The sequence below is a fragment of the Primulina eburnea genome, chromosome 11 (genome assembly GCF_022965805.1).
Source record: "Primulina eburnea isolate SZY01 chromosome 11, ASM2296580v1, whole genome shotgun sequence".
NCBI lineage: Eukaryota > Viridiplantae > Streptophyta > Magnoliopsida > Lamiales > Gesneriaceae > Primulina > Primulina eburnea.
In genome coordinates this window covers 8,259,725-8,283,503 of record NC_133111.1, presented here as the reverse complement: position 1 = coordinate 8,283,503, position 23,779 = coordinate 8,259,725, and the positions used below count along the sequence as shown (strand labels likewise).

General features: G+C 35.2%; 2 protein-coding genes across 5 annotated transcripts; one reads left to right on the top strand and one right to left on the bottom strand.

The window, feature by feature from the left end:
- The first annotated feature begins 1,923 nt into the window (after positions 1 to 1,923).
- Positions 1,924 to 4,725, top strand: LOC140804265 (pentatricopeptide repeat-containing protein At5g39680). 4 transcript variants are annotated; one of them, XM_073160157.1, is made up of 3 exons: positions 1,924 to 4,219; positions 4,319 to 4,385; positions 4,508 to 4,725. In XM_073160157.1, the coding sequence occupies exon 1, from the start codon at positions 2,054 to 2,056 to the stop codon at positions 4,106 to 4,108; it is 2,055 nt and encodes a 684-aa protein (XP_073016258.1). In that variant the 5' UTR covers positions 1,924 to 2,053; the 3' UTR covers positions 4,109 to 4,219; positions 4,319 to 4,385; positions 4,508 to 4,725. The 4 variants fall into 4 exon arrangements, with proteins under 4 accessions (XP_073016258.1, XP_073016257.1, XP_073016256.1 ...); XM_073160156.1 differs by having other exon boundaries at positions 4,496 to 4,725; XM_073160155.1 differs by having other exon boundaries at positions 4,451 to 4,725.
- A 123-nt stretch (positions 4,726 to 4,848) lies between these two features.
- LOC140804267 (protein THYLAKOID FORMATION1, chloroplastic-like) lies at positions 4,849 to 8,200 on the bottom strand. Its single transcript, XM_073160158.1, has 5 exons — positions 7,945 to 8,200; positions 7,072 to 7,339; positions 6,511 to 6,727; positions 5,568 to 5,683; positions 4,849 to 5,231 (listed from the first exon to the last, which is right to left on the bottom strand). Exons 1-5 carry the CDS (start codon positions 8,141 to 8,143, stop codon positions 5,162 to 5,164), a joined length of 870 nt encoding a protein of 289 aa, XP_073016259.1. The 5' UTR covers positions 8,144 to 8,200; the 3' UTR covers positions 4,849 to 5,161.
- Positions 8,201 to 23,779: the final 15,579 nt, after the last annotated feature.

The following is a 23,779-nucleotide window of genomic DNA, read 5'->3' as shown; positions in this document are numbered from 1 at the left end:
AGAAAACTGTATATTTTAAAGGAGTGAGTCTCATGTGAGACCGTCTCACGGATCTTAATATGTGAGACGGGTCAACCCTACCCATATTCACAATAAAAAGTAATACTCTTAGCATAAAAAGTAATACTTTTTCATGGATGATCCAAATAAGAGATCCGTCTCACGAATACGACCCGTGAGACCGTCTCATACAAGTTTTTGCCATTTTAAAGACTTCAAGGTGCAACCGGGAACAAATTTTCAAGTAAGTTTCTTAATATTATATGTCCGTCCTTTAAATTTCAGTTTCTTACGTAAAACTTAAAATTATTTTCCCAAAATTTCATTATATGAAAACAAATATTTTCAAGACAGAGGTATCATGGCTCTGATACCAAATGTTAGAATTCTTTCTACAAATCATGTTTCTGCACGTATATAAACATGATAATCAATATGCAGAAATAAATCGAGTGTTACTTCTGACCATTGAAAAATTTTGATTTCTCTGATTTTCCTTCCGGTTGAAGTCTTCTAAGCACTCCGTCCTCTCGATAGATGATGTATAATTTTCTTATGAGGTGTGTGCTTAGGACCTCAATCACCGCTATCTATAGTATTTCTCATACCATTGATGATTGTATCGGGAGCCGATATTCAAAAGAAGAAACGTGTACGCATCTCAATTTCTAAAGTTGAGACGGTGCATGTATCATTTTTGTCAAAAGTTGTAGGCATATATGTCTGTTCTTCTTCTGATATGTGTCACTTTTTCTTGCAACAAATTCAAATGCAAATGAAATAGTTTCTATGCCCGCTTGTTAAACACATTGTCGGAATCGGAACGGTGAACAAACTGAGACTCTAAACTCCATATTTTACAGAAAATTATATGAAATGGATAAGAAAACACCGATTTTCTTTGTTATGAAGGCTGTTTATCAGTGTCAATCACTACAATCCCTCGACTATTCGACCCGAAATTCCGTCATTACTCGTTGATCCATTTATGTGGTTCTCATCTTTTCTGAAAAATTATATGTTTTATTGAATTCATTAATCATTGAACCTCTACAACACCAAAAAAAAAAAACAAAACAAAACAAAACAGGTTAGCGATGGTCAAATTTTGGCGACGGTTTTGTCATTAGCGACGGTTAGAAACCGTCGCCGCTAGCGACACTGGTAAAATTAACTGTCGCAAATTAACTTAGCGTCAGTTATTAGATACTGTCGCTAATTAGCGACAGTTATAAAACCGTCGCCGATGTCAGATTATTAACGATTTTTGATAAAACCCGTCGCTATTGGCGACGGTTTTGTCTAAAACTGTCGCTAAATGCCAATATATTCGCCCACTTCGAACTCATTTTTTCACTACCTTTTCTTGTCTGGCTTCTATATCGGCGTGTTTGTGTCTTCTCCGACGACCCGTCTTCCTGTTTTTGAGGTATTAAACTTCAGATTTCATATTTTGAATCTTATTATATCTAGTTCAGATTTCAATTTTTTATATCTTATGTTAATTAATTAAGTGTTGGAAAATATTTCCGTTTTCCAGATTATGAATTTATGATATATAGTTTAATTGTTTTATTATATGTATTAATTTTTTTAATTGGAAAATATTTCTGATTTGTAGATTATGATATATAGTTTAATTTGTTTTATTGCATGTATCGATTTTTTTAACAAATGATGACCAATATAATAATTGTATAAAATATTCGATAAAATATATGTGTTATTTATTTTTAACAAGAAATTGTATGTATCGTCGATTGGAGAATGAATTTCTAACGAATGAATATTGTGTTGTGTAGAGTCATTTGTAACATTTGTACTTGTCCTTGCAATCGAAAAAAATGTATAACAAAATATATTTAGATGAAAATACCGTTAGTTTGGCTTCTGAACTTTCCTCGAAATTCGTTCCTTTCAATGTGCTTGATGAGTTGGAGTCAGAGACATCTCAATTTCTTGAAAGCATCTATCTTGATTTGTGCATATCATTGGGTATAATTTGCGACTTGGTGATGTCAAAATTTGAATTCCCTTTTCATAGACTCGGGCCATGTTAAACCTCAAGGACATAAGAAAGTTTTTAAAAGCTTCATCAAATGTTAAAAACTTCAAACTCGGTAAAAGCATTCATGCCCAGTTGATTATATCCAATCGGTTATCAAGAGACCATGTAATGGAGAAGAACTCTTTGATCAATCTTTACTCAAAATTTGGTGAAACAGTGACTGCACGCCAACTATTTGATAAAATGTTGAAAAAGAATATTGTTTCATGGGGTAGTTTAATGGCTGGATATTTGCACCACGGTTCTGAAGCAGAGGTTCTTATGCTGTGTAGAAACATGGTCAAAGAGGATAAACTGGGACCAAATAAGTTTATTCTAGCAACTGTTATTTCGTGTTGTTCTAAACGTGGGTTTCTTGATGAAGGTCGACAATGCCATGGCTATGCTCTGAAATCTGGATTGATGATTCACTCATATGTAAAGAATGTGCTTGTATTGTTGTATTCAACGTGGTCTGCTGTGAAAGAGGCTATGCAGGTTTTGGATTCAGCTCCTCGATCGGATATTTGTACCTATAATTCTCTTTTAAGTGGTCTATTAGATCAAGGGTATATGAAGGAAGCATCAGATGTTCTGGGCATGATGATGGGTGAATGTGAGATTAAAGAGTGGGACATGATAACATTTGTTAATGTCTTCGGATTCTGTACTCTCTTCAAGGATTTATATTTGGGCAGACAGATTCACAACATAGTATCGAAGATTGGTGTGGATTGTGATTTGTTTATCGGTAGTGCCACCATAGATATGTATGGAAAATGTGGTGAAATATATTCCATGAGGAAAGTTTTCGACAACTTGCAAAATAAAAATGTGGTTACCTGGACTTCACTATTATCAGCTTATATGCAGAATGAGCGCTTCGAAGAAGCACTGAAACAGCTTGCTCATATGGATCTTGAAGATGTTGTTCCAAATGAATACACGTTTGCCGTGCTTTTGAACTCATGTGCTGGTTTGTCAGCTGTTGGATGCGGTAAATTATTACATGCACGCGTCGAGAAGATAGGGATGAATTATTACACTAATGTGGGAAATGCTGTGATTTACATGTATTCGAGGTGTGGCCTAATTGAAGATGCTCAAATTGCTTTCAGACATATCTTATTTCCGGATGTCATATCTTGGAACTCAATGATTTCTGGTTGCTCCAACCACGGACTTGGTGAGGAGGCCTTGACTGTGTTTCAACAGATGTTAGCAGCAAAACGACGACCAAATTATGTAACTTTTGTTGGGGTGTTATCTGCTTGTGCCTCCTTAGGTAGGGTAGATGAAGGGTTTTACTATATGGATCATATGATGCCAGAGATCGGCATTGAACCTGGATTAGAGCATTACACCTGTATTGTGGGGCTTCTGTGCAGGTCAGGAAGGCTTGATGAGGCTGATAACTTTATGAGATCAAAACCAATAAGATGGGATGTCGTTGCGTGGAGAACTTTGCTTAATGCATGTTATGTTCACCGGAATTATGGTTTGGGAAAAAGAGTTGCAGAAATTGTGCTGCATATGAACCCCAATGATGTAGGAACATATATTTTGATGTCAAATCTGCATGCGAAAGCAAAGAGATGGGATAAAGTGGTGGTAGTACGAAAGGTGACGAGACAAAGGAAGATAAAGAAAGAGCCTGGACTGAGCTGGATAGAAATAAGAAATGACACGCATATATTTGTTTCAGACGATAACAAACATGTGGAATCCGTTCAGATTCGTGAAAATGTAAACAAACTGTTGGATGAGATTAAATCTCTAGGTTATCTTCCAGATACAGCTTCTGAGTTGCACGATGTGGAAGACGAACAAAAAGAGGATTATCTCAGTTACCATAGTGAGAAGTTAGCTATATCATATGGACTGATGAAAACACCTCCAGGAACACCAATCCGTGTGATCAAAAACCTAAGAATGTGTGATGATTGTCATTCTGCTGCTAAATATATCTCAAAGGCCACAAAGAGAATGATAATTGTCAGAGATGTCCAACGTTTTCATCATTTTAGGGATGGAAGTTGTTCATGTGCTGACTACTGGTGAAATGAGGGATCTCTTTTAAAGGGATATTAGAGGAAAATTATTTCCTGATGCACCAGGTAGGCCATTTGATGATGCAGAAGATAGCCGGATCAAGCACATTTTGACTGCTCCGTAAGTTGTTCTGAACTATTTATTTGATAAAAAAATTGATCTATGGTTGAAGCACTAAATGTCTATTTATTATGTTATGTTTCCTGGTTATTCTTGCAGTCAAGTGATACATTAGGCAGGAGTACTCGCAAAGAAGATGACTTGTAGGAAGTTTTGTACTGTTTAGGTACGATGGAATGTGATTTCTCCTAATTTAGCCGATTTGATATTCTGAAATCTGGATTATTGTAGATATGCATGCATCAATGTCCTCTGCTTATGGTTTCCTCTTCCTAGTTTTCCTCTCAGAGGGATGAGACGTGCTTATCGATCATTAATCATTCAAGACTATACAAAAGAACATGGAAGGCCAATGCGATTACTCAAACGGGCGCATCTGCAGTAGCTGAGAAGGTTCAGCAGGAACCATTACTCCTCTTCTTCGTAAGTTTTTCTATGGACATGTATATTTTCCTATATCGAAAAGGAAAAAGTGATTTAGTTCTCCTCTGTGTTATAGAAATTTTTGAACTTCTATTTTTCACATTCCATTAATAAGTTTCTAGCTCTGACGCAAGGTATCGAAAGCAATTTGGTGCATCGTCCTAAATATATAGGGTTCTTAGCTAAAAAAACTAAATGACATTCAGTGCAACAAAGTATACTGAAATTCCTTTTGATACTGAATGCCATTCAACATATTAAAATTAAATTTCATTGTACACAAAAAAAAAAAAAAAATACAAGGTTCTATAGATGCTAGCAGTCGATAATATCATCAGGATGTACGTAAAACCTCCAGATTCCAAAGTCTTCCCATCTGATGTGGCCTCTATTCGAACATCTACTGGAACTTTGGATAATAAAACGCTTGTCTTAAATTTGATCCTTGCCATTCTTCTCTGCAGTCGTTCGAAAGTAACAGAAGCATACTATTTACCGGTCAGCAGATTGGTACTCAACTCAAAATTTTTTGACAGCCTCGTTAGCTTTCTGAGATTCTTCCGCCCGTGCTTCGAGTTTCTTTTTCTCCCTGAAACCAAATATAAGTGGAGGATGTGTTATTAAAAGGGCATGCTAATTTGCGAGGAGAAAGCTTGTGCCACTGACGAGCATATTGACGAATACAGGTATAAACTCCAAAAGGAAAATCATAAAATGATAACTAGAAATAAGCAGCCTGAGAATGAGGAAGTGATTTACACTTGAATCGATATCCTTGCTAAATTATTGAAAAAAAGAAAATAATCCCATAAAAAGAACGAAATCTAGGAGTAGCGAAAGACATAACCAGTTCAAATTAATTTAAAGCATTTATACAATGGATGAACAGCTAATATTAAGACATTTGACGAAGAGAACCTTTTACCTGTCGACATACTCTTTTAAAAGTTCTTTTGCTTGAACCAGTTTGGAAAGCAAATTGCGATAGACATCAAGATCCCGATCCACGCTTTTCTTATTCACATTTAGAGCGGCACAAAGCTGCCAAGCATAAAAAAATATATAACATTACACTGAATGCAAATACTCATTTGTATAATTTTTTTTCTCTTTAATGTGATAATAATGGCCTGAGGCTACATTCATATTTCCTCAGTTGCACGGCAATTTATGTGTTTATTAATAAACTGATTTGGTGATTTCAATAAACTCATTCATGGTATTGGCCCCGCCATCTCAGCCCATGTCTTGATTTTGGTTTAAAAAAAATGCGATGACAAACAAGGTAGTACTTTTACAATTACGAACTGGGAAACTAAAACAATGAGAAGTCATCAATAGCCTGTTCTTCTAGGTGGTGCCAGGGGAATGAGGATAGTCTTGATGCATCCCCTCTAAAGTTCTTCCATATTCCAGTTTGAGTTGCCCATGAATGACTCCGAAGCATAAAGAAAGAAAGCTGTTGGGCTATCGGAATAGATCTAAGAAAGAAAGTAAAGCAAGATGGGCGTTCCCCATATCCACAGCACCTTTAATTTAGTGTGTGCTTACCGTAAGGGGACTTCTCAAGAGATGAACTTTCCGATAAAATCAAATTTCATGGCAAATAAAATTTTAGCTTCAGGTTTTGCATATTTTATGATTACTGGAAACATCAATAATCAGGCACCGACTGTTCGCATATGGTTTTGTCTAGACTCGGCACACACTACCAATATGGAGATGTTTAACAGGCTTCGCAAACACATCCACGAACTGAAACATCTTCTCAATCCTCAGCTAAATGTGCCCTTCAGGAAGTTACTTTATAAGCACTATGTGGAAGAATACCTACAACCAGAGTAGCAACAATAGGCAAAGAATCTCACCTTTTCTAATACGGTTGGCTCAGTGGCATTTGCTAACTCAAGCAGGCGGAAAAGACCAACAGCAAAGAAGCGGCTGTAGCTGAAACTTCCTGTGCTCCCCGCTCTTTCTGCAATATCTTTCAAATAGCCTTCAACTTCTCCTTCTCTTGATCCAAAATCAACTAAGGTGCTAGAAGATTGAGCACGGGCCCATTCTTCTATTTTCACAGCATCGGCCCTGTCGTATAAAAATGCTACAAGAAATTATACTAATCGCTTGAAATCCGAGAGAAGTCTGTCCCAAAGATAGCAAAAGGTATTTTTCTATATAGAAAAAAAAAAAAAAACTTTTAGACAAAGTTTTGATAAATTAAATAATATTCATAATTTACCAATATCAAGTCTGTGGCACAGAAGACACTCTCATAGTTCTAGATAAATAATGTACAATCAAAATTGAAATTACCCATTAACTTTGAAGTATAGTTATCCATTTTGAACTTGAGTTGCATCAGAAGTAAAGGAACCCAACTAAAACAAAAATGGTAATGGCAAATGAACTGCAAAATATTTTACACCAGCCTGTATTGGGCAGGATCCTCCTTTAGAGCCTCGACGTAAGCTTTGAAAATGGCATCCCGATCCTCATCACTTGGGTAACCATCCATGAGTTGATCATACACAGTCACAAAGCCAAGTGCAAACACTGGATTGTACCGGTATGACCTCTTGTATCTCATCAAATGCTGCTGAACAATCAGCTCTTGCAGTACAGTGTTGTATATACTTGGAATTGGTCTTTTATAAGCCTTCAAGAAATTGAGCTTTGTTTCGGACACAGGAGGCACATCTGAAAAGTAAAGTATTTCCAGATAAAATTTCAGAAGCCACCCTAGAGTAAACCTAAACCGAATAAAAAATTCATCAAGAAAAGAATGAGGAAAATCAGAACAATCATGTAATATTATTATTACCACGTTTAAGAATCTATGATAGATTACTCTTCGAAATATTTACACTCAAGTACAGCAATTGGAGTTAACATACGAGGCAACAACAAGATCACTAAAAATGTCATCTGGTCGTCAGAGTAGAACCACAAATTGGCACCTCTCAACCGTTAATTTATGCACAAACAAAAAGCCATTATAAACTCAATCGGTCTAATTTCTACGTGAAAAGCATAGAACAAAAAGAACAAGTCAATCACAGGCAAAAAAAAAAAAAAAAAAAACTGCCTTCAACTTGTACATCCAATTCTGAATTCAGTGTTGGCTACAGTATACCATTCTCCTTAATCTCTTATTTTCACTAATTCGTTACATCTAAAATTTTGTAATGAAAATTATCACTCTATCACGGAGCATTGTGAAGCTTCACACACTCCCTTGCAGCAATTTCAGAAAACCAATAGAATTCAGCATCAAATTGAATTAAAAAATTGCTGAAACCTGCCTGTGGTAGTGGACATGCAATGAACCACAATGCGGGAACTCGAACTCCAAGCACGAAAACTGCACGATTCATACGACACCACACCGCAAAACCTAGCAGCGTTGAAATTCAAAGGGGGCAGAGTATGGAATTTCCGGTCGGATGACTGAGCGATAGCAGTGATTGATACTGAAGTAACGACCGCCATTACAGAGAACATGGAGATCAGTTCAGAGTGGGATTGGTTCGGATGAAGGATTATCCGGGTGGGATTTTTCGGAATTATTTTTTGTTTGAAATTTCCCGAGTCACCCAATAAGAAACCGACACGTGAGATCTACGCGTACCTAAGGTTTTTTGCCAACGAAATAAAACAAAATTAGTTTTTTGAAAATGTATTTTCGTAATTTCATAACCTTAGAATACGAGTTAGTAGGGGTGTCAAAATCATGCACGACTCGCCAACTCGATATGGTTCAACCCGAAAAAATAAAATTTGGTTTTGGGGTTTTGGGTTCGGGTTAGATCGGGCTGCACCTGATAGCTGACCCGAAAAAAATGATCGGATTGGGTTGAGTTCGGGTTGATCCGAAAATTTATTTTTTTTAAAATATATATATAATTAATAAATATTGTCTATATTTTTATATATTTTATATCTGAAAAAATATTTATTGTATATTTATATCATAAATTTTCATAATTTAATATTTATTTTGAGCATTTTTTATTTTTTAAATAATTGTTTATTTGATTTAGTAAATATACTTTATTTTTCTTAGACTTTCAAATTTAAATCATATATACGAGGGAGATTTTGTTATTATGTGTTAAATTAAAATATTATTATTATTATTATTTGAATTTTATTTAATTTTCTTTAAAAAAAATTCAAAATCGGGTTATACGGGTTGATAGGTTGATTCGGATTCGGGTTGAGAGTTTTCGGGTTGGGGTTCGAGTTGAGCAATTTTTAAATAGTATTATTGCTCAACCCGACTCAACCCACCCAAATTGACACCCCTATGAGTTTGGAAGAAGCAAGAAAAAAAACAAAGACTCGAATTGTATCATCCTTCCGTCATCTTAGAATGAAAGAGATGATCTTGTAGTTTTTGGTACAACACGTTGTCATATACTCCATATTTTTTTCTTATTGACTTGGAAATGTGCTCAAGAAATAGTTGTTCATATACTGACAAGAGATATATGAATTCAGTAATATTTTAGGATTGATCTATTCTATTTTTGTTTCTGGTTGTTATCTATGATGTTTACGGTTCCTTCAAACATTGAATCATGCATGTGATGTATAAAATCATGTTATTTGTTCCATTTTATATTTTTATCGTGTTACACACTTTTATTTTAAATATATTATAACAGGCACTCAAATTAAAAACTCCAGTCATTTGATATTTTTAAGAAGTTGGATTTATTTAGGGGTGGAAAAAAATATCGAAATATCGAAAAATCGTACCGAAAAAATACCGAAATTACCGAAAAAATCGATATACCGAAATTTGATACCGTACCGAAATTTTCGGTATCGGATTGGTACAGAATTATTTTTTTCGGTATTTCGGTAAATAATTTTTTATTATTATTTTTTTAATTTAAGTTCGATATACCGAAAAAATGTCGATATACTGAAAATGTTTTCGTTATACCGACATTTTTCCGGTATATCGACAAAATTTTTGGTGTCGGTACGATATTCGGTATAAATTTTTTTCATATTGAAAATTTCGATATCGATATCGATATGAAAAAATATATTTTCGACAACTGTCATATCAATATAATTATCCCTTGTATTTCATTTTTTCATAATTTATAATTTTTATTATTAAATTATATTTTGTAACAACATATCATACTTTAAATAAAATAATCGTGGCTACTAATAAAATTTAAATAACCTCAATCAGTTCTGACATGGTATTACAAATGATTTAAATGGTAGTAACATTGTTATATCTATCATGTCAAGTTTAAAATGTTCATTTCGTACGGAAATGAAAAGTATGAAAATTGACATATTTGAATATCATATGATATTAATGAGCTAGGACCAATATGACAATAGAATAGGCATGTAGTACTTTGAAAATTGACATGTTGATGTGAGTATGAAGACATTGACGAGTGGAGATGAAGTGGTGTAATGAAAAGGTGAACGAGATATATTAATGTGCAAGAATGAGAAGAAAAGTGTGGCATGGATACAATTTTTAACATAGGCAAAAATTTGTGTGAGACGGTCTCACGGGTTGTATTTGTGCGGATCTCTTATTTGGGTCATCTATGAAAAAATATTACTTTTTTATGCTAAGAGTATTACTTTTTATTGTGAATATGGGTAGGGTTGATCCGTCTCACAGATTAAGATCCGTGAGACAGTCTCACATGAGCCCCACTCTTTAACATAACTATCTGGATATTAATCATGTTGATATGAGAACACTTATATTGAAAATCCAAGGAGTAGGACTACAACTATTATATTTTGCATTTGATCCAAATCCATTGAGAAAAAAGTCAAAATCGCCCTAAAATGTGTCGTGCATATCTGCATTCCTATACGGACATATTTTGGTAAATTGAATATAACTTTGTGGTATTACCTTCCATTTGAGTTAGGCTAATTTCAATTTAAAGACAGGACATAGAGTCAGAAAATTTATGTTGATCATTTTTACAAATCTGGAATGCAAAGTCAAGAAAATGCACCCTAGCAGCCATGTTGGTATACCCCAATGCCCTGATGCAAGGAAAATGAGCAGCAATTCGAGAAGGGCGCACGCGAGCACTACTTTTAGTATGCCCCAGCACCCCTGCCGCCAAAAATAATTGTGTGAGTGTGACAGAGGGCGCCCCCAGCGGCTTTTTTGGCCCGCCCTAGCACCCATACTCATAAGTGTGACTTCCATACACGATTTTGGTGATTTGAATAATTAGGGCTCAACTTGATAGCCTCATTTCCCCATTTTCCAATCACAAAACACAAAAAATTTAAAGGGAAAGTCAAGAGTTCAAGGTTTGTCCTCAAATCGTCATCAATCCATCCATCTCCACCTTGAATTGGAGTTAGAATCAAGTTCTAAGCCAAGAATCCTTCTCTATGGTTGTAGGTATTCACCTATTAACTATTTTATGTGTGTGGATGACCACCTAGGGTGAATTCTGAACATATGCTTAAGAATAAAGTTATTGATTGAATTATTATTTTAGTTGACGGTTCTTGATTTTAAAAAGATGTTATACATATATGGTCATAGAAGAGTTGGGGATCGGTTATACTTTATTATTGAAATTTTTGTTTTCGTTATTGGATAGTCCAAAATACGAGAAAACTATGTCGAAGTTTTTATGTAAGCAGAAAGAACATTTTCAATTAATGACATTCTCGTATATTGGATTGTTCCATATGATATATGTTTATAGTCCCTCAAACTCTATTTTTAATTATGATATTACGTATAGTATAGTTAATATGTAAGAAAGGATTAGGGACATGAGGATGAGTGTGTGTAGTACAAGTTATGACTAGTAATCTATTTCTCGCTTTGACAAAAATTTGACTGTGAAAATGACACGATCCGTTGTGGATTTTTAGATCTACTCTGGCACAATGAATTACCACGTGGGTGGATATCTATACAAATCCGAATCGGCCGAATCCAGTTCCGGAGGAACATACATGGGAAGTTGTGATCTCCTCGTTTTCATATGCCTCTGTTGTGCACTTCTCAGACGAAATTGAAGAACAACTTATCATCTAGCATTCTCTCACTTGGTCTATATTTTTCAAATAATTAAATAATCAAAAAATCAATCATCATCCAAAGTTAACAAAAAAATGTATGAATCATGGTGATATGTCATCTTATATTTAGTATTATCTTCTGTATATCATATTCTCTAATACAAATTAATCAATAAAATTGATGCTTTATTCTAGGTCCAGCTTAATTGATATTTTCTCAAAATAAATGAATATGAGAAATATCATAAATAAATTAGTTTTATAAATCAAAACCAAATGTATATATCTTAAAAATATTTTGGAATCAAGTCCATCATTAATTACTATATGCTACTTAAACATCTTAATTTGCACGTATTTAGGTCAATTCAATGTTAATGTGTTAAATGACCGTTTAATTTTTCTTAACATGTCTTCCAATTGCTAAAATACTTTACATCGATATACTTAAATCGAAAATTACTTTAATTACCAATATCACAATTGAATTGTTTTAATATAATACTAATGGCTTCAACATAAAATTCAAAATTCTAAACTCAAATGAAACTTCTTAAAATACACTGTACAATGAGCTTCAAAATAAGAGAGGAATTCAGATTTCATAGTAGAAGTATCAAATCACTTCTAAAATGTCAATTCGTCTATATGTAATCAAGTAATCTTTATTACCATGAATATACCTCATAACTTTTTGCAGCTTTTTATGGTCAACACATATATCTCTCATAGATTCCCTACAAATTCAGCCTACGCTAACTTTCTGTTATACATAATAAGACTCAAAGAAAGATAACATTGTGAAATTTTAAAATCATTAATGTCAGAGTTATTTCAATATATATAGTTTTCTTAATCTTCCATACTAAATACTAACTCTCATTAAAGAAGAATCTTCAAAATTATTTCATATTACCTTCTTACTCAAGATCATCACTGAGGAATATTGTTTCACTTTCATCTAATGTAAATCTAAATAAAATGGGTTATTAATGCCATGATCATACGAAGAGAGTTTTCCTTATATACATGAAATAATACTTTCATGTTGTCAATGTTAGAGTAGATGCCCTGCAAGTCAACTGTTGATTAGGGATTTTATTGACTTAGTTATAATAAACAATCTTTATTTTAATATAATTCATCATTTCATGGTTTGTTATTTCTTTATCTGTATACACATGTTATCAAACATAGATAAAGACTTTGATTATACTTTAATACAAATGAATCGTAATTCGATGTTGAAACTCGTTTGTAAACACTGTATGATTTAAATTCGTTCCTAGTCGATTCAACCGCCTAAAACATGGATAAAGATAGCTTGAGCTCGAGACTAGCATCTGTGATGTTGTGTACTGTGTTTCGTAGTAAGGGCATAGATATGTCCAAATATGCAGATGGGTAGTCATATGATGATTATACCGAACAACCCTCCCTCGGACTTTCCAAGTGGTTATCATTCATCGAGAGGATAAGTCCGTGGTTATGATTGTACACCATTAGTCCTTCGTGTTTTGACTCGTTTACCGTCTCCAGGAGAGTCATCAGGTGGCGAGGTTGGGTATAGTTGCGACACATATAGGATCCAGTGTATTGTAGTCGGGGATTCACCGCTCACTTACGGGTGTGGATATCCTATGTGATCTGATATAATAATAGTGCATGGAATCTCTGGACAGAGTACGATATGTACATTAGAGAAGGAATTCTCCAATGGTACATGTGATGCCACTATTTATAGTTATCACATACTTATCGAATTAATATACAACCCTCGGTGAACCAATGGTTGTATATTCGATCGGGATATATGAGATGAAAAGATCGTACTGTACGCTAATCATAATCGACTGGTTCTTGCAGACACTATCATTGATACCTAGGGAATCATGGGGCGATGCTACTAGACGCTCTTACCATGGTTCGATGGGTTTAATCAGAAATATGATTTCTGACATTCTCATGATCAATTGTTGCTCCAAAAGGTGAAATCGCTCACCTTAGGCGCCCCTCACCCCCGGCCCGACAGGATTGTGAGAGGAGGTAAATCATGGTGACTCATCCAACCAGCAGCAGCTAGACCTTATGCTACGCCGCGCACAAGGAACTCCCCCTCATTGGAGGGAATTTAACTCCCACACTGCCGCTTGCGAGACTCGATCCCTGGTCATTGCTCCAAGATTCACTGCTGTTGACCAACTGAGCTCAGCCCATGCGGGCTCTCATGATCAATTGTTGATACATAGAATGGGGTAAATAAGGGTAAGCCCACATAAAGGATTATGTCCTGAATCACAAAGAGTTATGAACCCACGGCTAGCTGTATCTCTGAACCATTGAGGGTCACACAAGCACTGGATCGTTTGTTCTCATTGAGAGAATAAATTCAATAATTTGAATTTATATTATGATATAATAAATTCAAGGAGTTGAATTTATGATCATTGAATTTTTGAGAGTATAAATTCAAGGAGTTGAATTTATAAAATTTGAGAATTTTATTTATTAAACTGAAAAGTTGAGTTCATTAAATTTTGGAGGTGATAAATTCAATGAGTTGAATTTATAATTTAAATATTAAATTCAAATGTTGAATTTATAATGGAATTAACTTGTTAAGCTCAAAAGTTGAGTTTATTAAATATTAAATTAATATAAATTCAAATTATTGAATTTATGATCATTGAATTTTTGAGAGTATAAATTCAAGGAGTTGAATTTATAAAATTTGAGAATTTTATTTATTAAACTGAAAAGTTGAGTTCATTAAATTTTGGAGGTGATAAATTCAAGGAGTTGAATTTATAATTTAAATATTAAATTCAAATGTTGAATTTATAATGAAATTAACTTGTTAAGCTCAAAAGTTGAGTTTATTAAATATTAAATTAAATATATTGGGAATATGTTTATGGGCTTGTAGGAGTACAAGTTCAACATATTAAATAATTAAAGTTATTAATGGACTTTGATTAATTAATTAAACTAGTTGGGCTAGCTCAGTTAATTAATTAAGCTCATTAATGTTAATTATGGAATTTAGGTCAATGCTACTGGTTTTAAGGAAATAAAAAGAAAAAGAAAAAGACCAAGCCTCCACCATTCTAATTGTGATTTCCGAGTATCACAATTCAAAACTCCTCCAAAATTTTTGGCCACTTTTCAAGAAAAAGGAGATTTGAGTCATCTCTCAAATTTTTTATCTCAACGTAAAACTTCATTCAAATATTCTAGTGCTATTTGAAAGAGAAAAAATCATCTAGTGGTAGACCTGATTAGAAGAATACACAAAGAAGATCTGAAGAAAATTCGTAGGGAATTCATCAAGAGCTATCTCCGCTAACCCCGGAATAGTTGGAGCCTAGTGATCTATTCACCAAAGGTATAACGATTTACTTACTATGAATGTTTGATTTTGAAAATCATACGAGCGTCCAATCATATATATTCTGATTATCAAAATATATTTAAAATAAAAATTTTTAAACTTCCGCTGCATTTAGGCACGTAGAAAACCGAGATCCAATAGTGGTATCACAGAGCCAGGCTTTCTGAATCGTATGGTTTTAAATGATATTGAATAATTTGTTTCTAACCATACAAGAAAATTTTCAGAAAAATTTATGCACCATCAAAATTATTTTTTTTCTAGAAAACAAAAAAAAATTGTATCTGCCCGGAACTGTTCCGGGCAGACCCACGCCCAGCGCCCAGCGCGTGGCACGGCGTGCGGAGTGTCCACACACCCTGCACTGCCTTTGCAGCGCGCTGCGCGCACAGGAGTGCCGCCACTGCCCGAAACGTTCGGGCAGCGGGCGTGCAGCAAGGGCGGTTGCTCGGGATCGTCTCGGGAAGCGTGTTGAATGGTGGGTTTGAATTGTTTGGGCACATGGTGCAATTTTCTGATTTTTCAAATTTTTCGGCAAAATTGATAATTTTGAAAAATTAAAAATTTTCTTGTAAATTAAATAATTAGAATATGATTTTAATTATTTATGGTAAAATTGAGTTTTACAAGAAATCAATTATTATTGATTTAATTGAAAATTAAATAAAGGTGTTTGTTTAATTTTTTAAATTCTTTAATAATTGTGGAGGTTAGTGATAAAATTATTAGATATATGATTTATCAATTAATTAAATTGATGTTAATATTTGATATTAAATGCATTAAGGATGATCGAGAGCTTTGACCAATGTGTTAGGTGTATGTTATGATATTTTACTGTTTTATTCATTTTTTTAATATTTGATATTATTAAAGTAAGTCTGGTTTATGGCCCGTTCCCACCCCATGAGATGTATCCCTGTTGTGGATCGAAGTTGAGTTTAGAAGGGGGGTGAATAAACTCTACTCCTTTTTGCTTTCTAAGGAGGTACTAAAATCCTGTTAGAGATAGTAGTTTATCTTGTTGCGTATACTTTCACCAGATTACAATTATAGGTGCGGAAACAATCTGATGAAGTAGGTGAAAGACAGTAATAACAATAGACAGTAGTTGTTTATGAAAGTTCGAAGATGAAATCTTCTACGTCTCCATTTCTCCTGTTTCCAGAAGGTATCACTAAAAGACTTTGGATATTACAGTACAATTCTTGTACACACCCACTTCAGAAGGACTTACACTTTTGCCTACTGAAACTCTTAGTTACTCAACACAGTGAAAACGTGATACACAAAGTTCTGAGAAGACTCTTTTCAGATTACAAACTCTTCTGATAAAGTATAAGTGTCGTAAATGATTGTGAAGAGTGTAAGAAACAGTAGCACAAGATGATCTTCAAAAGATAATATATTTCTTATGAAGCGTGTGCTAATTTTCTTTGTGTTGAACTCAAAGTTATCAAGGAATTTTGAGGTTGTTCTGTTGAATGAAATAGCGTTGATCCTTGAAAGATATTTTGCGCACTGTCGTCTTTTTATATGGGTTTGTTCCATGTATATATAAGTGACTGAGTTCAACGTCTATGATCAGAAGATGTCTTCAGACTTCTGATTGAATCAGCTTTATTACCTAAAAAGTTTCCTGCAGAAAAGCTATAAGACAATCAGTCTTGATTTATACTAAAATTGGTAAAGTGAATTAAATGACTCCGTACAATATTTAATGCTGCAATTAATACTAGTACTTGGTAAACTTAACGGTAACATTTAAAATAGTCCCATTAGGTAACATCTTCTTCTGATTCTGTTTTTCTATCCTTTCTACTCCTTTTGTTTTACTAGAGCAGTAGCTTCTGATATTCTTATCGTCTACTGTTTTCTTAAAGAATGCTGCTGGTTTTTATTTTCATCGCCACAATTAATTCATGTCTATCAATTTCATCCTTTGTGGTGCGGCAATAATACGGGCCATAAAGTCATCCATTCTTCCAGACAAATTTTGAATGCCATTGGTCAACATTTCCAGATATGGAGCCTGAGTAGAGATTCAATCATTAAGAGTAGTGAGAGATTGAGTTTGAGAGTCAATCTTGGCATCCATTAATTCCATGGAGGTGGAGAATGAACGAATGAGATCATCATGCTCGGTGAGTCGATTAAGCATGTCAGATTGAGCAAGCATGATATGATCATGATTTCTGGATATAGCTTGTCTGAAAACAATGGTTTCAGCATACATTCTATCCATAGATTCCGTCGTTTTATGTATTTCTTTGGACATTCGTTCTTGGAAGAACTGAGCACCACTGAATTCTGCTACACTTTCATGAGACATCCACTTGACTAAATCAGAATGGTTCTGATTCTGGTGATGAAGTTCGTTCAAGCAAGCGTTGCCTTGTTTCAGCAAGGTGAATATCCGTGTGAGTTTGTACAGGATTAGTGACAATCAATGCAGTAGAGACTTGATTTTTGGTATGGGAAATGGTATCCACCAAATCAATAGAAGGGCCAGGGTTAGCAGAGCTTTCATCTGGAACAGTAGTGACAGTTGGTTCGGCAGCAGTGTTCGTAGGAACAGTCTCTTCATCAGGAGCAACAAATGCAGAGACCAAGTTCTCTTCTGATGGAAAAATTTCAGCAGGTATGACTGATTGGTCTGCAATCATAGGTTCAGATTGCTGATTCAAAAGAACTTTCATTTCTGCTTGATGTGCAGCAGAAAAGTTCTCTAAATTTTGCAAAGAGGATATAGCATCTGATTCTGCCATGGGTTGGTCTGCTGTTGGAGAAGATGATGGGACTAACGAAGTAGCTGGATCAGTTTCCTGAGTAGTAGAGGACGTGGGAACAATTGATTCAATGACTTCTTCCACTGAAGCCAGTTCACGCACAGACAGGAGAGACGATGACTGAAGAGGCCTCTTTGGTGATGCAGGAGTACTGAGAGCAGGAGCTTTTGGTGAAGCTGTAGTCCGTTCCTCAATTGTCTGAATCTGTGGAAAGTCTGGAACAAAGCCGACATGATATTCAATTGGCTCTCCAAAGGCCTGTTCTTGAACAAGAAGTTGCTCACTCATCTGTTTCAATCTGTCAATTAGAATATGAATGACGTTTTGATCCTGAACAGCAGTAGGAATCGTAGGATCAAAATTTGACTTAAGAGTTTTCAGAACAGATTCTAACTTCTGACATTTCAGCTGTTCGAGGATGTAGTTTCTTATACGCATTGCCTCGATTATATTTTCAGTTTTGGCAAGCTGAAAAACCTTTTTCTCAGTGTTCATCATTTTCCCATAAGACCTTTTCTTCTGGAAGTATGCAAAGGAATGAAAAACTCGGACCTTGTGCCATTCGTCAAAGAAATTCATGTCATCATTGGCAGAGCTTTCTATTTCTGCCAAGTGAAGATCAACACCAGTGGTTACAAATGTCTTGGGTCCAAGAATTTGTGGTTCTTCATTCAGCTTTCCTTTGCCTTTGTCGGTCGATGAGATAGGCAAAATGGGTCGAAAGGCAGAAGACCCCGTAGTTGGTTCTCGAATTACAATCCCAGACACCGGTCTGAAAATAGAAGCAATAGATGTTGCTGGAACTGATGCAACAGCTGTGAGTGAAGTAGGAGCAGTGGGTCGTGCAGAGGAAACAACTTCTGTAAACACTTGTCTGATTGGTACACTCTCAATTTCAGAAATTTCTGATGTCTTCTTGATCTTAAGAACAGTACGAGCTTTCTTTTTTATGGGAGTTGGTGGTAAGGATGGATGAATATGAGCAGCAGACTCTTCGGATACTGTTTTGTCAGAATCAATAGAGATAATCATTCTCTTCCTTTTAATCTTTCTTTGAGGTCTTTGAACCTTAGAAAGAGTTTCTCCAATCTCCTTTTTCAAAGCAACAAATTCAGCCACAGTTGGCTTGGGCCTTAAAGCGAGTACATTTTCAGCATCAATCATTGTTACAGAAGCAGCATTCTGTTCACTTGTAAGAGCGAAACCAACATCTTTTAACATTGTGATGATCTTAACAGCAAATCCAGAGCTTTTTTTTAACCATTTCTTTCATAATTCGGAATAGAAAACGACTCCAATCCACTTTAGTTCTTGAAGTGATGGCAGCCATCACTTGGACTTTCTTCTTTGTTAGTTTATCGAACGTGCCAGCTTTGACTAACAGAGCTTTCGCCACAATATCAGCAAGAATTTGATATTCCATTTTGAGGAACTTTTTGTAGCAAGAGGGAGAAAGTTCTTGTCCAGAAGCTGAGAAAGTGCTGAGAGCAGTAGACATTTCTAGTTTAGAAATATCAGAGAGTTCAGAGATACCTGAAAGTGGGAGGAGGAAAGTTGCTCCCAACAGTGTGGCATCAATGGAGATGTATGCGTCTCCTTGAGAATGAATGATCTTTCTTTCATGAACAGTTGCCTTAGCATAGAAGTCCAGAAGGGCAGTTTTGTATATTACAGCGAGTTTTTCCAAGAATTGTCGAAGTCCTGATTTTTCAAGGGCTTGAAACATTTTAACAAGGTTCTCATCCTTGATATTGAGAACTGAAGCAACGTTGACTTGATAGGCATTAAGAGTATATGCTCCGGCCATTTCTGTAAATAGGAGAGAGTCAGATAGATTTTGAAGTAGAGAGAAGATGTTTAAGAGAAAGCAGTAGCTGAATAACAAAAGTTTTGAGACGGTAATAGTGAAAAGTGAGAAAGTGATATTTTAAAATATATGTACAGCCGTCAAGTAAACACAAGGACACGTGTCAGTATGTTTACGGTTGAGTATTTGAAAAGACATGCAGAGTTTGTCAGAGACCCGAATGATTTTAAAATTTGAAAGAGGCGGGCTGTCCAGACAGTTATTAAGAGTAATCAGAAGAAGATTTGTCGTTTTATGATAACGTCTGCTGGAAGTTTCAAAGTACTGAAATATTTGAGCATTTTGATAAAACCAGCAGACTCGTTGGTTTATAGAAAAGACAAATATTCTATCTGTTTTCTGAGGAAGATATAAAATTCTTAGTCTGACTAAGATACTGTTCCCCCTCGATAAATGCAACTAATAAATGTAGAGATATGAAATCTGAGGACAAGATGGATGAATCTTGGTATTCGTGTAACCAAAATTGCCGGCTCTTCAGCTTCCTGATACTCTATATAAAGGCCTGCAAATTTACAAAGTAAGTCATTCAAACTTTTCTTTTCTCAAATCAGTATAAATGATAGGTGCAAGTGATTTATCGGAGACTTCTCCGGAATCAGAATCATCAAAGGAATTCCAAAAGCAACTTTCAGTCACTCGTATACAGATGTTTGAAGACATCTTTTTCCAATACATTAGTGCTGACAATATTCAAGCTTGCTGGATAATTTTCGAAGAAGACCATCCTTATCCAAGATATAAGGATTAGGAAGAAAATTCTCAGTTTAGAATTCCTAACCAGTCCTTAGATAAGTACCTGCTGAAGTACTTTGCAACATAAAAAGTACTTCAAGCTACTGAAAACAATGAATGGAGTAGATAAACTTAATGTAAGGAAATCTTGACTTTTTTTTTTCATCTACTACTTTCATTGAATAAAAAAAAAATGAGTAAGAAAGACTTAGTCTGGTGAATCAGTAAGTGCTTCGGCTGACTTGAGACTCGTCAACTTCTTCATCATCAGATGCATCCGATTGAGTGGAAGTACTCCATAGATGTGGAATTGTGTGTTGTAACCTAGCTTTGAGTAAATGTGCAATGGAATACCAGTATTATCTTAAATCGTTTTCTTCTGCAAATAACTCAATATTAGCTGAATAAAGCATATTTATAAAAGATAAATTGACATTCATATATGAAAGAATCAGAAGAGACTTTGACTGCTTCTACTGGAAGTTTTAAACAGAGTGCCTTTTTTTAATGAAGAGATAAGTCTCCTTCTGCTTCTGATACAAAATCAAAAATAATCATAATAAAGTTCCCCCTAAATCAATGTAATTATTAAATGTCACATCTTGGTAAGTGAACCGTCGAAAGCTTGATACAGAACGTTTCACATTTCCCGCTGAATGTTATGATTACCTCGATCTCTGGTACCTGATTTATCATCTATAAATACCGGCATAGAGGTTAGCCATTAGTCACTTTTAAACCGAAATATGGCAAGAGAGAAAAGTCCTGACTTGGCTGAGGAGTTTATGAAAGAGGTGGTAGCAGCGAGGAAGAAAGCGATTGAGGACAAGGTGTTCGAGAAGACACTGGCTACCTGGACTAAGATCCAGGAGCTTCAGTCCTCTTTTGAGGTAGGGCAGGTGTCTTCCTCCAAGGAGGTGAAAAAAATGGCGAAGTATTATTGACGTCTCCATAGTGCTGACAGTGCGGACTTCTTCTCTGATGATGGCGTCTACCTCTTCATGCTCTTAAAAGAGCTGAGGACTCTGAAAAAGATTTCTTTTTCAGAGGAGTTTTTACGTACCTCTACCGGGGAGTTGACCACTTGGTTCGCAACTTGGAAAGCGTACGTTAAAAATGAAGTGAAAGTTGTACGACCCCGCCTATATTATTAATGAAAATGTTATGTTATGTTTACTGATTGTCTCTCTCGCTTGTCTTTTATTTTCTGCAAAACAACTCTGAAGAAACATAAGAAGTCACAACACATTAATGAAGATAACAAATAATTAATTTAAGTCTATTAATCCAAGTGAGTTTCGAAAATAAGAAAACTTATTTTCAGGCAGAGGTTTTGTAAAGATATCTGCTGTTTGTTAATTAGTAGAAACATATTCCAGACGAATGTCCTTCTTCTGCATATGATCTGATGAAATGATGTCTGATGTCTATGTGCTTTGTTCTGGAATGAAGTAGTGGATTTTGTGTGATTGAAATGCACTGGTATTGTCACAGAAAATAGGTGAGTCGGAGGCTTGAATTCCATAGTCTTTTAATTGTTGTTGTATCCATAGTATTTGAGAACAGCAGCTTCCAGCAGCCAGATATTCTGCTTCTGCAGTAGATGTGGCTATGGAAGTCTGCTTTTTACAAAACCAGGATATCAACCTATCGCCAAGAAATTGACAAAAACCACTTGTGTTTTTTCTGTCTAGTTTGCAACATGCATAATCAGCATCTGAATATCCAATAAAATTTAACGATGAATCATTGGGATACCATAAACCGACATTTTGAGTTCCTTTTAAGTACTTCAAAATACGTTTAGCAGCAATATAATGAGATTGTTTGGGGTTAGATTGAAATCTCGCACTAATACAAACAGAAAACATGATATCTGGTCTACTGACAGTCAGATATAACAATGAACCAATAAGACCACGATACTGAGTTACCTCTACTGGAATTCTACTTTCATCTTTATCAAGTTTAATAGATGAGCTCATTGGAGTAGAAGCAGCAGATCATGCTTCCATACCAAACTTTTTCAGAAGCTCCTTGGTGTACTTGGCTTGATTTATAAAAATTCCAGTATCAAGTTGTTTGATCTGTAATCCTAAGAAGAATGTTAATTCTCCCATCATGCTTATTTCGAATTGATCCTGCATCAACTTTCCAAACTTTGCACATAATTTGGGGTTGGTTGACCCGAAAATAATATCATCAACATAGATCTGTACTAAAAGTATATGTTTATTCTTGACTAAATTAAACAGAGTTTTTGTCTACTGTCCCAATTGTAAAGTCGTGATCGATAAGAAATTGTGATAAAGTGTCATACCACGCTCTAGGTGTCTGTTTTAGACCATATAATGCTTTGTGTAATTTGAATACATGGTGAGGTGAGAAATGATTGATAAAACCTGGAGGTTGTTCGACGTAGACCTCTTCTTGTAATAGACCATTTAGGAAGGCACTCTTCACATCTATTTGATAAACCTTGAAGTTCTTAAAAGCAGAAAAGGCCAAAAATATTCTGATAGCTTCGAGCCTTGCTACTGGTGCGTAGGTCTCATCATATTCTTTTCCTTCTTCTTTTCTAAAACCTTGAGCTACCAGTCTTGCTTTATTTCTAATCACTGTGCCTTCTTCATTTAGTTTGTTTCTGAATATCCACCGAGTTCCAATGGCAGCTTGGTGAGATGGTCTAAGTACTAGAAACAAAACTTTGTTTCGTTTGAATTGATTCAGCTCTTCTTGCATAGCTTCAATCCAACTAGGATCCAGAAGAGCTTCTTCAATTTTTTTCTGTTCGTCTTGAGAAATAAAAGCAGCATGCATGTATTCATTAATCATTTGCCTTCTGGTTCTCAGAGGCGCTGCTGATTTCCAATAACCAACGATGGAGGATGAGATTTTCTCCAAATAAAAGGATTTAAAAGGATATCTTCCTGATTTGATATGTTAGGATTGTTCTCGACGGAACCAGTATTAGGTTCTTGAGTGTATTCTGCTGGTATTGGTAGATCTAATGTCTGTATTTCTGGTTCCACTATCGGAATGTCTGGTTCTGGATTTTGAACATCCTTGATGTTTGCTCTACATCATCTTCACTGTCCAGTTCCAAGTGGATCCTGTCTAACCTGTTACTTAAATCTAACGTGTTAGATATTTCAGGAGCACTGCTGTCTTCATCGAATACAACATGAATCGACTCTTCAACATTAAGAGTTCTATTGTTGAAGATTCTAAAAGCTTTGCTAATGGCAGAGTAACCAAGGAATAGTCCAGCATCTGATTTTGAGTCAAATGCAGTTAAGTGATTT